Source organism: Simochromis diagramma, unplaced genomic scaffold (assembly GCF_900408965.1).
Source record: "Simochromis diagramma unplaced genomic scaffold, fSimDia1.1 OVJJ01000026.1, whole genome shotgun sequence".
Classification (NCBI taxonomy): Eukaryota; Metazoa; Chordata; class Actinopteri; order Cichliformes; family Cichlidae; genus Simochromis; species Simochromis diagramma.
The window spans coordinates 8,322,783-8,340,795 of NW_024386985.1; the positions used below are offsets into that span (position 1 = coordinate 8,322,783).

At 40.4% G+C, this 18,013-nt stretch overlaps 1 protein-coding gene across 2 annotated transcripts in view; it reads right to left on the bottom strand.

The window, feature by feature from the left end:
* Window positions 1-8,660: 8,660 nt before the first annotated feature.
* The window catches only part of prdm5 (PR domain containing 5), a 43,247-nt gene continuing 33,894 nt past the window's right edge, over window positions 8,661-18,013 (bottom strand). Inside the window, exons 15-16 of one of the 2 annotated variants that reach the window (XM_040040283.1) lie at window positions 13,780-13,884; window positions 8,661-10,224 (exon numbers count right to left, since the gene is read on the bottom strand). In XM_040040283.1, coding sequence (XP_039896217.1) covers window positions 10,060-10,224; window positions 13,780-13,884 — 270 coding nt within the window. In that variant the 3' untranslated portion in view covers window positions 8,661-10,059. The remainder of the gene's footprint in view (window positions 10,225-13,779; window positions 13,885-18,013) is intronic. The other variant, XR_005697056.1, reaches the window with a different exon arrangement.

Here is an 18,013-nt window from a genome sequence, read left to right on the forward strand (position 1 = left end):
AGCTCAGCCTGCACCTGTGGCCGGTCGCGTACCCAGCTCTGGAAAAGAAAACAAATACAGTAAATAACCCCTCCTCTGCTTAATGGAGCTTAAGATGGCCTCGCTCATTTGCCACAAGCAGAGGCTTTGAAAGGACTTGGAGCACAATGACTCCCAGATAGCCCTTCATAGTGTGAGCGGCTTACATAGCCTTGTGATAGTATCAGCTTAACGGGTAAGGGGGATGTGAGACCAGTGGCTTTAAAGATTTGATGCAGAGGTTAAATATACGGGTTGCCCACATTTGCCAGGAGAAACAAGCGGAAAGTCCTACACAAACATCATTGTGTGCTACTGAGCCACAAAGACTAGAGGTTATATCATCAAAGGCTCATTCAAGGACACGGAGGTAAACTGTCTCAGACCTAACACAAACTCTGAAACTTGAGAAAGAAAGTGAGGTCTTTCTTGAGTCACTATCTTGATATTTTTATTTCAGAGAAAGAAAAGCTTTTTGTCCCTTTTGGTGCAGGTATTGTCTCAAAAAGTCAATACTACCATGGTGTATCTGTAGACAAAAGCACTATTCTCTGTCTTGTGTTATGCCTTGCTTTCCATTGTAGATGCCAGATTTCACTGCTTCTCCCAGTTTCGCTCTGCACGGGGGATTTTATTTATAACAAGGATGTAATTTATGAGAATCTGAAGGCCCTGACTACTCCATAACCCAGGTCAGACTCACTCATTCTTCAGCTTGACAGGGCTGGGCTCCTGGAGTTATGGGATCAAGGCTGATGTCTTACAGAGCACCGCTCGGGGGAACAGGTATCTGCACTTCCTTATTTTATCAGCTCTCCAACAAGTGAACATGAACAAGGGCCACTATAAATCATTTGCTCCTGATGACAGCCGAGAGGCAGGAAGGCACAGCATCGTCTGATGTTCTACATGTGTGCCGTCATTTTTTTGCCTTTAAGAAATGAAGCATGACAGGCTGAGCCTCTCTTAGGCCTCTGTGTGGGTGTACACCTGCGTAGAGTGGGCAATAATTGACTTCTTAATTGGTTGATAGTTGCTTTATTATTTCAGCAATCGTCTTCTGGTAAGTTATACTAGTGGAAATGTTTAAAGTTCAAGTCTGGTACCTCTGGTCTGTGAACTGAAGTCAAGTTAGCAAGTTCATCAAAGTCAGTTCCTTTGGTATCTCTTGAGCTGCACTTTTTTGGTGACAGTCTTTTTATTTTTGTTGTTTTTATTATAGTTTGGGGGAAAAAAATCAGTTGTTTCTCTTGTTTAGATTTCTGTCAGTGTAGCAATAAAAAGCTACTAAAATATTCCCATATTGTCTTCAAGGGTGCCATTATAGTAGGTGTGAAAGAAATAGTGGTGTTCTATCAGGGCAAGCAAGGCAAGAAAGGCACTGCTTGTCCAGTGAAATGTAAAAACAGACATCAATTAACACATATTACAGTTAAAAAGAAAAATCTCTTTCCTTTTACCGCAAACAGTTTTCTTTCATAAAGAGTCTTAACTGTTTGCATTCATCCTTTAGATTACTGCCTTCTGTGACCACAGTTGGCAGTTGTCTCTGGAAGCAAGCATTAACTCTGCTTGACTGGGAGCCATAGGAATCTTGTAGCATCTGCCATTTATCATGTGCCTGTCCTGTTAACAAAGGCTTGAGCTGGTCTAGCTGTGAGGCCTGCAGCTTTTTCTGGTTGTTTGCAGATGCACGTTGTGGATAAACCTCTAGTCTTTCACAGGAAATTGATAGGAGACTAGTGTACTAGACAAGCTGCCACTTTCACTGTACTAAAGTCTATACATAATATATAGATACATAAAATATATAATTGATTCTTTTTTTTTTAAAGTCTAAAATCTTGACTTTTACACATTTTTACACCTTACATTGTAATCCCAGTGACATCCGACGTGACCTTACTTACTTCTTCATTACACTAAAACCAAGACTTCATTCTCTATTAATAATACTTTGTTCTTACTTTATATATATGATTTATTATTATCATTTATATATGACAAAGTGTTACATTAAAAAGGATCAATTTTTATTGCCTTCACATCATAAAAATTCCAGAACGTGTTTTAATTGAACAACTTTTATAAGTATTTAAGGCTATAATTCTGTACTCTAAAAACAGAAATTACTACTGTTGATCAATAATTCAGATTTTGAGTAAAACTGCTACACCTTAAAAGTTCAAATCCATCTTGACCTTGTTGGATTTTTATGTAAAGTTCAGTAGTTGTACTTGAACTTTTATACTTCTGCAACAGAAAAGGGAGCAACACATGTGCAGCATACTTTCTTCCTATTGGACAACTGACTAGGTGACACCATATGTATATTAGGACCTGTTACAACTAATAAACCATCTTATAACACTGTCTATATGTGCATATTGCATGTTTGTACAAACTACTGCTACAGCATTTGTTGACTCGGTGCTGAAACTGAATGAGTTTGGAAGTGAGCCAGCCATCTTTTATTCAAGAGACCTTGACGATCTGTCCACACCACCATGTCTTTTAAAGTGGCGAGAGAAAGAGGAAGTGAGAGTGAAAATACAAACATGCACTTTTTCCTTTTTGTTTGTTTGTTCTGTTTTGTTTTTTTGTTTTTTGAGCGCACATATATTGTACGATTGGGCCATGTGTGTGAGGGAGAGACAGACATGGTCACGGTCAACAAGGCAAGATCAACAGATTCATTACGTTTGTTTGATCAATAACTTCCTGTGGGAGATAGATGTCTTTTGGCTTGAGCAGCTGTTCGCTCTGACAATAGTCATTCCCCTCACATGATATTCCTGTGTGGTGAGGGAATTGTCATTCAGCGCATGTTTGTGCGTCATTCAGTGTATGTGTGTGTGGTCCGGGTGGGTAATTCACAGGGCCCAGACAGAAACCCCCAATTCCACCTCACACTTTTCAGAAGGGTCACCCACACTAGAAGCCCTCGCTCCATAAAGCAGGAACACAGTGCACTTTTGCCTGCGTATGCATGTGTGTGTGCGCACGTGCGATTGTGCAACGGACTGAAACTTAAATCAGCACATGAAAGGTGTGTATCTCAGTGTTGCTTCTCCTGCTGCTCTGACAGGAAACAGACCCTGGCTGCGGTGTATGGTTTCTCCAAGCTCCCACACAGGACTCGGTTTCAAACATGGTGCAAAATTTAAAACAGAAATGCAGCATGAGTGGGAACAATGAGGCCAATGTTATGTCACTAGTTAAATTTAATGCCACAGATTACTCACTTCTGTTCCAAGTATTTCAATTTTGCATTATGGAAAAAAGAAACTGAGATAGTTTGCATATATCAGAGCCTCAAAGGTTTTTAAGAGTTGTTTAATTGTTTATTTTCCCTGTGTTTCGTATCTATTCAAACTAAATCCTCTTTACAGTGCCTATACACCAGGTTATTCACCTCAGCAGGAGATTGGTATTATTTGTGTGTGTAACACAGGTCTCCCTAAACATCATGGATCATGAGGGCTGAGACAACAACTGCACAGGGGAGGATGAGCAGCAATCAGAACAAAGAGAAAGAGAGGAATTACGGCATATCTCTCAACACATTTGCACAAATGTTTTGGCTAGACTAGTTGAGTCTTCTCTGTCATCACTAATCAGCCAACAATAAATCCCTGAGCAGCTCTTGGTAGTGAAGTAAAGATCTAGAGAGATGACTCTGTCTGCAAGAGAAGGGTGCTTTTCACACAGCATTTTCAAATATTCACTGAATAATGAAAAGAATGGGTTGAATTTGGTTTTCTGGCAGTCCATCATAGAGTTTTTCTCCTCTGCGGTTCACAATGAACCATAGAATAGGTCAACATCTTATTGGATTTTCTGTTTTGTTGAACATTTTCTGCCAAGTTGAATTTCTACTTCGACAGCCGAGCTAGCTCGCAGAATTTGTGCCGGAGAGTTTTCTGAGCTTTTGCATTTACTCTGTTGCTACAGTGCAATGCATGGCCACGTAATGGACACAAGACGCTGCTCAGCATGTCTGAAGTGAAGACAGCGCTGTAGTTCCTAATGAGGCCGAGGAGTGATCGCTCACAGCAACAACGTGCTGACAGAACTGACCAACGCTAAAGCTCCAGAGGTGGACCAGCACGCTGACTGATCTCTTTAACTCTCAAGCTTTTCAAAATGAGCCTCTATGCTCAGCAACACACTGCAGGGCTTTTTAACGCGTGTTTTTCTTCACAATGAGGAAAAGTCAGCAAATTCCAATAAACATTCTTGTTTACTGGAATCATCAGCTTGGTTTAGGCTGAGCCGTTCTTACAGGGTTTTCCTTCCCAAAGAGGACAAAAAATGTGAAAATGAGTTAATTCTCTATTATTCTTACGGAGCATTTCCTGGCCAGCTTTTTGCTTTAGTATTCGGTTAAGTTATCGTCTTTCTCACGACTCGGTGTCCAAGGCACCATTGTGCTCCAGAGCTTTAAATGTGGTTACATTTCCTGAAGGCTGTTAAAACATAAACAACCAGGGCATGCCACTTCCCATACTTCTGGTTTTTGAATAAGATTTTCATGCATGGAAACACAATCAGATGCAAAATGACAGAACAGTAGATCAATATTCAAGCCAGTATGGAGTGATGTGTTTGGTGCAGTAGAAATAAGCTGTAAAACAAAACTGACCTATTAACACATTTACTAACAGAGTATTTCTAGTCGGGAAGAAAGGACTCTCTTTGAGGATGCCGATGTTCACGTTTTGTACAGAGAAGACAGATAGTGTTAGAGAGGAGTAAAGGAGGCCATCTATATCCACTGAGAATGACCATCGTTGAACTGAGGTGGTGGCTTACGACACCAGCCAACTTCAATGCAATCCTGAGATCCCTTCCCAGGTGTCTCAATCTCCTTTCACACCTTGCTTCAATTGACCTCAATAGCTCACCTGATGGCGGGCTGAGCAATGTCTCAGAGGTTTCACCTGTCGGCCCCAGTGATGGTAATGACCCATGCTTTTTTTTCACACCTTGGGTCATGTGAAGACTCGCTTGATCAGTAGTGGGTTAATGACCCTCAGGACTGCCTGTTACGGGACAGCCCCCATTAGGGGTTAATTACCTGCGTCTCTCCACCAGTTGTTCTAGAACTGAAAAATCTTCTTGGATGAGAAGTGATTGTCTTCAAAAAACTAAAGAAGTCCAGATGTCTTCTTTTCAAGCTCTCAAGGTTGTTTTGTATTCTAGCATGTGACAGACTGCTGCATCCTAGATGCATGAAGGCGCGAATCCGCAGGTCCTTCCTCCCTGCAGCTGTCAGACTGTACAATCAAAACTACTCCCAACAAACATAAATGTTTACATCAGCGCTGTAATTTGCACTAATCAACCAAACAACTACTACTGTTATAACTCTTACATTATTTTTCTCAGTTCATATAAAAAACCCTGTACTTTAAACTTAATAACTGTACAGTACTCTGTGTTCGTAACTATTGTCCATGATGTAAATATTTTTTCTGTAAACTTTGTGTGTGTTTCTACTCTGTATCCTGTTCTGTTTTCTTTCTTTTCTTCTGCTGCTGTTACAACCAAATTTGTAATTTGTGGGACAATTAAAAGATTATTCTATTCTATTTTATTCTATTCTATTCTATTCTATATGTTCTTAGTCTGTTCCTTGGCATTAGATAATTGTGTCTCTGCTTTACACCTATAAGTTTATTAATGAAGCTTGCTAACCAAGCTTAACACTCCATCTTTTCACTGATAAAAGGCAACTTCTGGCTTCAACCATGGTGGCAGCCAAAACACTGACATCAAAACTTTAAAAAGTTGAGTCCTTGATCTCACAGTATCTACTTCCGCGTTTCTTACTGTCTTTTTACCTATCGAACATTTTAATGTTTACAGTTGGCTAGCTGTACATTCATGATATTTAAAGTTGATTGAAAAAAGTAATTTCATGATGAAAGCTTTACCAGCTCTCATGACATTACACACCTTCTTCTCACTGTTATACTTGTACTTTCGGGGCGATCGTGGCTCAAGAGTTGAGAGTTCGCCTTGTAATCGGAAGGTTGCCGGTTTGAGCCCCGGCTTGGACAGTCTCGGTCGTGGTTTCCTTGGGCGAGACACTTCACCCGTTGCCTACTGGTGGTGGTCGGATGCCCCGGTGGCGCCAGTGTCTGGCAGCCTCGCCTCTGTCAGTGCACCCCAGGGTGGCTGTGGCTACAATGTAGCTTGCCATCACCAGTGTGTGAATGGGTGGATGACTGGATGTGTAAAGCGCTTTGGGGTCCTTAGGGACTAGTAAAGCGCTATACAAATACAGGCCATTTACTTTCTGTTAAGGGGAAGTTTGTCTACAACATTTTTTAAAGTCACCTTTATGACAATGTTTGGTGGGTAGTCTTGTTTGCTGGTTTATAAAACCAAGCAATAGTTTTAGTGTTACAAAGTAAACAATTCGCAGGAAAAAAGGAAGGAAGAACTCATGTTTAAGTGCTGGGTTATCTTGAGTATGGTGGCGGTGGAGGGTTTGGTTTTTAATGATGGTCCTCTTCCTAATTTCCACCTAATGAAATAATTCCCATCTACCTGCAGTGATACACCACTTTTTTTTGCCTGGAGTGGTGTTTGGAGATTAAATTAAAACCATCGTGTAAATCACAGAGCGAGAAAGAATATTATGAGAATGGTGAGTGTGTTTTGTTTTTTTTTATTTCCTCAGGCAGGCAGGTTTTCATCTGAGGCTCTTGTGTCAAGCATTTGACCTCTTTGCTGGTTTTTTAGTGTCAAGGATTTTTAGGTACTCAAGAGCCACAGTCTGCTTCCATGGAAATATGGCTTGAGGGCATGTCCATCACTGCCGAAAGGGTGACCCAGAATACCCAAACACACCCTGCCCAATCGTATTAAAATTCCTCTGCATGGCACACACATTCCACTTTATTCTAGTCTATAGACGGGAAGGGTACCTGTTGCTACGAAACACCAGCCAAACACACGGGTCAGACAAGCGTGTCCGTGTCATTCCTAACATGACAGTGGTTTGCCATAAATCTGTACCGGCACGGTAATAATACTCCTGCGCAGTGGGCGTGGCTGGTGTTTGGCTCTGTGATCGCTGGTTGGAGCCCAGTCTGGCCCACACTCACAAATGGGGAGGCAACACAGGAAACTGGGGCTTCCAGTAAAAACATGTAATTAGAAACACATTGACTGGGAGCTCTGGCATGATACACCCATCAGGAAGGGAGAGACACATGCAGGCAGGGATGCACGTAGGTTTTTGTTTTTTTTTTGGTTTTTTTTTAAGTGATTGAAGTGGAGGACAAGATCACTGGGTCACTGGGAAAGTCCCATGAGAAAATCCAGTGTTGTAAGACTAAAATGGAAAAGCAGAGGCATGGACTGTGACATGTTGTTACAGACACAAGCTTAAGAGAGCAGAGCGATAATCAAAAGCAGGGACATCTCAACACCCAATCTGACCTGTCAGCCACTTTAGTTTGATATGTGGCAGACAATAATATTCCACTGCTGCAAATCCCTACTATTACTACTGTTTACAAGATGCAATATAAATGCCACTGTATTTAAGATTGCGTCAGTATGGCCTGGAGGCCTCGCCACTAAAGAGCAGACGGTGCACAGCACGAGCTTCGCGGAGAGCGTGGGCCTCAGCGTGGCCGGGCGGCTCAGGCCATGCCCTGCATGCCCATGTGGTGAACCAAACTCCAGAGGGAAAGCCAGTTAACCCGGCCACATGTGATCTGAGAATCCTCACTAACCATGCTCCACTCGAAGCATGTCAGGAGCTCAGAGACATCCTGCAAGTTTATATTTATGTGCAGGGGAGCTAAAATGTAACTAAACACAAATACCTGGAATTAGTTAATAGTTTTAAAAAAAAATGCACACGAGCTAAAATGTGAAGTTTACTGCAGCATACTGCAACATTTGTATGATTTCAGGAAGCCAAAGGCACATGTGGCAAGATTTACCAAGTTTGAATAACACACACAGCTCTCCCACTTCAGTACGATTCTCACAGTCATATCCTGGGATACCAGATAGCCTCTGCACAAGGACAGATGTGAGAAAGAGTCCCTACATCCACAGAGAGAAACCATCAGAGGCACTCTTTAGTGTGTGGTTTTACAGATCAGGCAAGTGGTGACTGTGGCTTCAGAAAGGGAAAAAAAAGCCTTAATTAGCCTTCACTCCCAGCAGATTGCCAACCTAAGAATAGGGGATAGATTAACAACGAGAACTGAACACTTTTAATCAACTCTCAAAGCCTCTTTTTCCTTGTACCCACCCCCACCTTAATGTCAACAATCTACAAACACATAATTACAAAGAGTAGAGGAAATGGATGTTTCATAGGTGATGAGGTTTTATACATTTTAAAATACAAAGGTGTGAAGTGACAATTCACAGTCTCAGAATAAACTGCTGGAAAATGGGCATTAATCAAATGGGGAGTATTTGAAGGAGCAAATGGAAGTAGATGGAAAAAACAGAAAAGAAGTGCACTTTTATTGAAATGCATGAAGTTCTGGTTTGAACAATGATTTAAAAAAGAACAATGTAAACACATATTTTAAGGCACAAAACCCTTGGGACATTTATATGAAACCATACTCTACAAATCATTACCAGAATCAACAGAAACAGTACTTTGCATTTTTTATTTTCCCCAGATTTGGGAAACATTTGTCCAGAATCTGTGACACAGGTATGCTAACAGGCTTTAAGCACCGCTGGTTTTCATACAACAAGGTGTGGGAAAAGAAGGAACTGCTCAACCCATTCCTCAAGGTAAAGATGAAGGTCACACACAACACATTCATCCAAAAACAGATTTCAAGAAAGATGCAATAGCAATATGTTTACAGCTTTCGTGTAAAAACTATTTAGGACCTATTTCAGATTTTCTAGGCATTTTCAGAACTCATAATGCTATAGCATGCTTCTAAAAAGTACAGTACATCTGAACATGTTTGGACCTGTGCCTTGTATTTTCATCTTTACATATAATCTTCCATTTAAATCAGTAAAACATGAAGTGAATGAATGAATTTTTTGTGTTTATTAATTTAAATAAGACTTCTGGCCTGTGCTCTGTGTTGCTATAGGAACCATAAAGCTCAATAGAAAGTCTGCATAAAAAACAACTGACATGGACATCTTGACACCAATCATTGTCCTGTTTTAAGGCCTGTAATTCACCATTATGGCTACTAGAGTTTGTTATTTTTTGGAGCCAAAAACGACAATATTTGGGTGAAAGACTAAAGTGTTAAGTTGACATTCAAATCCATAGATTATGGATATCGATAAATTAATAAACTACTAGATTTTACTCACCAAAAGTGAAATACACTTCTCTGCCACAGACCAGGCTGTGAAATTTGTCAGATAAATGCATTCAAATACTCAAAACAGCACCAACACCACAAATATGGTCAGAATCTAGTTTAGTGGCTCCATTTAGCTAAACAATTTTAGCCGAGGCCTGCAGTTTTTGTCACTTGGCTGGCTTTTTTTTTCTGCCCTTGAGACCCATGCTTTGTTTTGCCTCCTGAACAAAAGGGTTTAGCCTCCAACAGGAAAATATGTAGAAAGTGTACGGATAAAACTAAAGTGCACAGAAAAGTTTTTGGTCACAACTTGTCTTTATCATTTGGCAACTGGCCACAACTGTACAGTAAGGTATTCAGAGAACAGTGGAATGGGTCATGTTGTGGCAGTATGTACAGTAACACTGGTTAGAGTTCAGAAAGACCGGAGCAGACACAGAGGCTCCGGAGGCAGATCAAACATATCTGGGATTCTGTTTGTTCAGATCTCCAAAAACAATATGGAAACAGTATGACCGAAAGAAAGTACAAATACACAGTCAATGTTTCAATTTTGAAATACTCGCCTTAATCTTTTCCATGTCCTACATGCATGTATCATTATTAGCAACATTTCTGCTATCTTTCTATCTGCATATCATCTTAGAGCACAAGACTTAAGTTTATCTGAAGAATAAGATCTCGTTTTTAGCCAGTGCTTCCTTAATTGGCTCTAACTCTCCGTTTCCCCGTGGACATTCTCCATATGGACTTTGAGGTAGTCGTTCCTGGTGAACTTCTTGTGGCACAGCTGGCACTCTGCCATCGGTCGGTTGGGGTTGTGCGTCAGCTTGTGCCTGCTGAGCATCTTCTTCAAGCTGAATGAAAGGTCGCAGACCTACAGAAAACAACAAATAGAGGATTATAGGAGTCATAATTACACTATTTAAACACACTTTATTTAAATCTGGCAATATCTGCTCACTGTAGAGCCTCGGTGCAACAAAAATGGGACACGCACTTGGCAACAGAAACGTCTCTTTTCTCCACACTGGTAGCAGGGGGAGGGGGGATGCACGCAACTTAACATCCATCTTAAATGAGGCATTTTACACTGTACAAATGACTTCAGGGCCCTCTATCAATCAGGATAATCCGCCAATGGCTGGCGTTCAGCTGCAGTTTAACATACAGCTTGGAGAATCGCAGCATGTGTCCTCCTCGCTCCATCTGCGAAGAACGTCAGCGCTATGAATTACATTCAGAAAATCTCACAGACAGCTTACATCTGTGGGTGAACGGCAAATATAGAAGCTATGAATGAAAACAGCAGAACCATCACATGATACCATTCCAATAGTTTATCAGGTGGACTTCCACATTTTCATTGATGCGCTATCACGTTGTCGTTTATGTTGCTCCGGCAATCTATAAATCTGCTGCTGTGTCAGGAAAAATATTTTCAATTTCGCAAAGTGAAAGAAGGACAGCAGCTGATGAGAGCGCGAGAGAGAGAGGGGCCTCCACTTCTCATGGTATCCCAGATGTTGCTTGATGCTTCGACAACATTTTAATGCTGGTTTGACAGACGCTGCATTCAGAACCCCTCCAGCTCGTCTGGAAAATGTTCCTGGGACTGTGTGATCTCTTTGTCTGACTCAAAATCCACCCCAAAATAAAATCCACATGTTATTTCTATTATTTCTAATAGTTTATATGTTGAATTATTTCTTCCAAAGCTGGGAAAAAGGATCCAGATGAACGCTTGATGTTGCCGAGAGACACGTTCCAGTGATGCTTCACCGGAGATGAATGGGATACTGATTGTGTGTCCTCAAACGACAACTGTAGATGATTCTCAGTGAATATGGGCGCATATGCTGTTTTAGAATTCAACGATGTTGTGGATAGAGGATTAGTGGCGTGTTAAAGCTCAAATGATAATTTAGGAATCCAGACTGGTGCTTTAAGCTTTGTTTGAATAAGACATGCTTGGAATCTACAGTTACGAGCTTAAAGTACTCTGCGTGACTTCAGCGTCCACATCAAAAGTCAACAAAAACGGGATAACAGAAGTTGCATCAGTTTGAAATCTTCTGAGCTTTTGCCTTGAAGACTTTCAGCACAGGGAAAATCCATGCGAGTCGTATTATTATCATAGTTTTGGTTTTGTAGCAGTTTTAGTCAGTGTCTCTTTTTAGTTAGATCACTCACCTTATTTCTTAGTGTTGAGCTTTTTCCTGTATTTCCTGTGATTGTGTTGTTTTATTTTCTTTATACATAGCATAAGTTTGCTCAATATTTGCTTCAACTTGAGCCCAGTGGTAGCATTTTTAGGGTCTACTGTAACAGGCCATGTTTTTGTTGAACTTTAGGCTAAAATAAATTTGCATAAGAAATAAACATTCATATTTCACAAGACTAGAATGATTTAAATATGCATTATCAACTCCACATGGCAAACTAGTGTAAGCAACATGAAAACATGCCATGGTTTATCTTTATTATATAATACAGGTTACTAATTCTTACTGTTTCTCATTTCATATCCCTGTAGCCATTTTTGGCAGGTGGGGGTCAGACAGGCCTCTGCCGCTGACCACCACCAAATTCACCCAGGATACAGCCAGCTTAAATGACTTAGTGGACAAATATCCAACCAAAATTCTGCCAGAAGTTTGTTAATGGCTAACAAAACTGTCTTGCTAAAGGGCATTTAACCAAATATTAGGGGGGATGTATGTATATATTGCAGTCTGTATCTATACTTTTGACCCTGTGTGGATTAATTAAAATCCCCAATAAATTCAAATTTGTTTTTTAGTAATTAAAAATATATGCTGTATAATCATTCCACCCTGGAGAAAGCACAGTTCAAAGAAGTCATTAAAAGCCCCAAATTAACATGACATTCAGGCTCGTGATGAGTGTATGGAAACTTCAGACCACAACTGTGGATGGATGGATGAATGATTTGCTGACGCTTGCTGAAGCAGTGACGCAACCCTTTTGTTTCTCTGCCGTGGCTGTCACATGATCCTACTGATATGTCTCTGTCACCTAATCCTCTTACTCTTTTATGTATGTTTATATTTATGTACCAAGTTGTTGCACTTTTTAATACATCAATGTCATATTGATGGCTCCATTGTGAAGGTAATGTGAAGGTAATGAAAGCAAAGAAAATAGGGAGTTAAGGGAGTTGTCACATGGGAAAATGGACCTGCTTGATGAGTCGGTGAAGATTTGTGTCATGATTTCGCTTACAGAGTTACATTCCTAATTTTGAAAAAAGGCATTTTCAGCTCCCGTTTGTTGTGTACTGACGAATAAACAAGAAACAGTAACTGCTTTTCATACTGAAATCCCTTGAAAACCTCACAATTATTAGGCAAGTTTTAAATAACATCTCTTTTTCTGTGATTTCAAAGAGACTTATGTATATTTATTCACGATAGACATGAGAGATAATGATGTTCTTGGAAAGTGTTAGTCACACTAAACCAAAAAAATATGTGTAGCATCTGTGTGTACAGATTGGACTGTTATGACTAGCAGAAGCGGCTTACATGAATGAGTGTCTCTGTGACCAGGTCAAATCAACAGAAAAAGCTCCAACAAAATAACTTTCTTTTCAAAGTCTGTAAACCGTTGCTTGGGAATAAAAAAGCAATCGCAATGTTAATAATGTTTAAAGGTGTCCTGCAACCCAGACCCCTGTATTGTTTAGCCAGCACCATAGTTCGGCGAGTTCAACTTCCAGGACAGTTGTGGCTTTATAAATGAAAAACAGAAAACACAAAATTGGACAAAAACAAAAGCAGGGAGAAAATCTTTCCAAACACTAAAAACAAATTCTGTCGCGTGTTCTCTCCTCAATCTCTGAGAATAATTATTACTCCTGCAGCATTATAAGCAGAGAGTAATTTCTCCCTCTGATCCTCTAAATGTGTTTATGTGAATCAGCCCACTGGGCCCCTCTAAAGAAGAAAGATCGCTATCTGCCTCTAAGTGAGCCCCAACTCTTCCACACATCTGGCCCTATGCCAGCAAAACAAGAAAGAACAGACAGTGGTTGATGGTACGGAGGACCAAAACCGCCAAAATTTTTTTAAAAAGACCAATAAATTGTTTAAAATGTAATTAAATTAAGAATTAGATATGACGTAAATTGATATTTCTGCTTTAACTTGTTTTTTGGGAAAATAAATGTTGTAATAACTCCCCCATTTATTTTCTTTTTGAGTAAATTTCCTTTCCATTTCTGTTGTGATGCTCGCATCAGGCAACCAACAGACACAAAGTTGAAATAAATGATGAATAATTAGTTGAATTTATTTTTCTTTTAATTCTTTAGGCACATTTATAGCTATAATTAATTTACTGAGTCAATTTATTGGGTCAATTTGTATATTTTAGGCAGTTGCAGTGTTCCACAGAGCTGCGCACTCACATCACATTGAAAAGGCTTCTCTCCTGTGTGAGTCCTCATGTGCTCGTCCAGTCCTCGTTTCTGACTGAAGGCCTTGTTGCACTCGCTGCATTTATACGGCTTCTCCTGCAGTGAAAAACACACAAAGGCACAAATTTAAAGAGGGCACTTTGTCTGTCAGTGTACAGCAGAAAAATACATTAAACAATAATTCACCAGCTTTGGTCACATATGGACAAAATCTGGAGGGAAAAGTGTAATGACAGACATATGTACAAACGGGCATGCACAGCACAGTGGAAAACACAATAAGATGTGGAAACACATACATTCACCTTCACGCACTGATGTTTTCTCACTTCACACCACAGCGGTCTCCCTGTGCGTTTATGAAGATATGAAATGAAAGATTGTACAGTGCCTGCAGTAGAGAGGAAATGAGCACCATAGAGGCCATCAAAAACACATGGATTCCTCAAAAGAGAAAGGAAAACAAAGGAGAGAAAATCTCTTTGAACGCGTATCAGTGCACTGGCACTCTGGGGCTGTAGAATATCACTCCTGCGTCTCCACACCTCATCGGTTTACCGAAGAACATTTCCTCTACGCCTTTCGGAGGCCTGTCTCACTGTCAGTCAAAGCTGCTATATCACAGTGGGTGTGTTCACAAAAATCTCCCAAGTATGCCTGTGTGTGTATGTACAGTCGAACGGTAGGCGTGTGCTCCCCACTTCGAGGGGAAACGGCGGTGACACCTAAAAGACTTGAAGAGAAGTAAGACGCATGTAGATAGCGAGGAGCTGTTTCCCAGTGTCACTCTTTGGAAAGCTGTTTTTGACGAGTCTGGCTGATAGCAGCGACTCTACCCATTTAAAGCTTAGTTGTCATGGGAACAGGGTGAATGCAGGAAGTTAGGGTCCTGGGAAAGGCACTATCATGTGGGCGGGGCAAGGAGCGCCCAATGACACAGGACACAAAAGGAGGTAAAGATCAGGTCCACTGCATGAGCGGCTTTAAGTATGCAACAGTTTGTGTGAATGTGACTGAATAAAAGGGACGATAAAGCTGGGTCTGTGTGTGTGTGTGTGTGTGTGTGTGTGTGTGGGCGAGAGACCGCCGTCTCAAGGAAACAAACTCTGTCTTGATCAGTGTGATGCAAATTTCCACTTAAACCTGCAGCCATAACAAGTTCACTTCTTTTTCCATCAGGGGAGGAGGGTTCTTCTATGAAAGACTGAAAAGGTCAGTGTTCAAAGGTCCCGAAACACATGGATGGACTTAGGTGATGTGGTGTACCCAGAATGCATCACTACGACCCCGGTAACATTGAACATCTGTACCTGGTGGCCTTCACTGTTCAGCAGCTGTTCCCCCTTTGACATCTGACCTGGCCATTCTTCTGGATCTGACCACTCTCCAAAAATGTGCACATCTATACATGCAAGGATGGAGTCTCGTTTAATTACTCCGACAGAGCACATCTTCTCGCATGACATTTGAAAAGCTGGTATTTGTAAAGCAGCATTCCAACGGCACGTTGTTGTACTCTATTAGGCTTCAGGCTCTAACCAGATATCAACAAACAGCCCATTGTAGGTTTGAATGGTTTTCAGACATGCTAGCAGCACGGCTCCAGGCTGTGTCAGTCTGCCAGTCTGTCTGCTTGGTTGTTTTTTTCCTCTCCTTTGATCGAGAACGGAATATCTTAACAAATACTGGATGGAGTGCCGTGTTCTTTTGTGCAAACATGCGCTGTCCTTTTTTGTCTAGAACCACAACAAGATTGCATTATTGTGGTTCACAGTGAAATGCCAAAAACAAGAAATCTCACCCAGGTCTTTATGATATTATGGCTTTAATCAATATTAGTCGGTCCAAAAAATTTGCAAAGGTGCAGTGTCAGCTTTGAGTTAATGTGCAAAAACTGACTTGATTAAGATGTTGCCCAGAAAACAAGGAGAAACTGAATGTATTCAACATCGTTCATTTTGTGGTTTAACTTAAAATTGTTTCAATTATAAAGGTGGTGACATTATCAAAATGACAAGCATAGCTCTAGCTTTTTCTTGATCTCTACTAGAGTAGCTTTGCATGATTAATTATTAAAGTTATTCTTTATTTATCTTTTGAATGGAAGATGAATCCGAAAGATAAATAATTCAGAACCAGGACACGCTGGAGAAATTATATCTCTTAGCTGGCTTGAGAGTGCCTGAGTGTAGCTCCTGGATGAGCTGGAGGAGATGTCCAAGGAGAGATAGGTTGAGACCGGCACTGTTAGTGGATGGATGAATGCGTGTATGAATGAATGACTAATTGAGCTTGATGCACCCACTCAGGTCACCCGCTATCTTAAACAAACAGTTTTAACTCAACTCCATTTAATTTTATACATTTTTAATTCTATCTATTTTTTTAATGTACTGTATTTTTCAGACCATAAGGCACACTGGATTATAAAGCAATTAAATGAAACAAAACAGTCAGATAAGTCAAACTTTACTCAACTCATTCTTCTCGCTTCCTCCATTTCCGTACCATTGATTCATTAATGTTGAATTCTCTCGCAGCTGCTCTATTCCCATGTTCTTGCAGTATATTAATGACTAACCTCGTATTGTGTATGGATGATCTCAGTTGTTGTCCTGACTGAAGTTTGGTCCGTTTACAGCATACTCCGCGAGGCTCCTGACTACGGTAGCTGTAATGCTCCGACAACCCATCAAGTGGTGCGGCTTCATAGCTTACCAAAGTCGTACCAAAACATTTTTTGACAGATTTTTGAGTGTTGTGTACCACATAAAATCGGCAACCAGAATTCATACATAAGGCTCACCGGATTATAAAGCGCACTGTCGATTTTTGAGAAAATGAAAGGATTTTAAGTGCGCCTTACAGTGCGGAAAATACGGTATAGAACGCCTAATCACAACAGCAGGTACTTCGAGGCACTTTATATTATAAGATAATAATATGAGATTATATTATAACAATAATGTTAGTTGCATTATTATTTACTATGTATTTATTATTAAGTAATAATAAATTAATTAGAGCTATCCTTTTTCCTTTAACATCATACAGAGCCAGAAAAAGCCGTCTAAAACCGAGAGCTTGTCTCACATTAATTAACTGTACATTTACAGACCTCACTTTTTGAAACTTGGCCATGTTTAGTATGAGCATCCACACTGGCACAATACATATTAACAGAAACTAAAGAAAGGCATAATAGATCACCTCTGAGACTCACGCATGAATCAGGTAAAGCTTTTGCCTTTTGGGAAAAAGTGAAAGGGGCTAATTTCATGAGTAAACCTTAGTGTGACACATTAGTCTTATTAAACTTACATATAAAGCATTAGCATTTAGAAAATAGGAAACTGGGGAATTGGAAATTCTATTCCATATGGCTGAAAGATGACTGGCTAGTGTTTCTGTAACCACAGAACAAACAGCCATATCAGTTTTCATTGAAGATCAAAATTGTTTTAAAAATCCTTTAACTTCCAAAATATCGTCATCAGACGTGTTCCATTTTGGTTTGCAGATGATGTGGTTTGCGGTATAAACACAAATCACACAATCTCCAGTCACATCCATCTCACATCATCTGTACATTAACAGTGAGCTGCAGCTCTTTCAGCCAAATGACATTAATTTTTCTCAACAGTGACTTCATCTGCCTCTGCTGTGTGTAACTGTTCAGCCCATTTCTCCGAGCGCTGTGAGCGAAGGCAGATCTGGGACGCTGGGAACAAAACATCAGTCAGTTTAATCAGCTGCACGCTACAAAATCATACCTGCATGTTCTTACGGAGTCACAGCAACCTGGGCAGGTTACCTTCATTATCGGCACAGTGTAACAGAACGATGTGCTCTGGACAGCATTAAAGAAGAACAAATCTTTGAAATTAACTATGCTGACAGGCTTCGATTGTCACAGTCAGAGTTGTATAAACTGATGATGGAAGTCTATGATGAAACGCATATTAGGTCTCATTCGTCAAAAGTGACACTAACGCACACATCCAGATGGTTACAAAGAGCGCATGGAAAGTGTCGCTTTGGCAGAGAACTTTAGTGGGTTGAGAAATGACGCAGGAAAATGAGCCGTGTCCCAGCACAGGAAATGACCTCATGACATTTAGAGGGAAGCCTACCTTTTCTTTTCTCCATCCCAAACATGGCCTCATTTTGCAATTACATGTTCACACCATAAAACAAATGCTTGTTATGAATTTTCTACATCCTC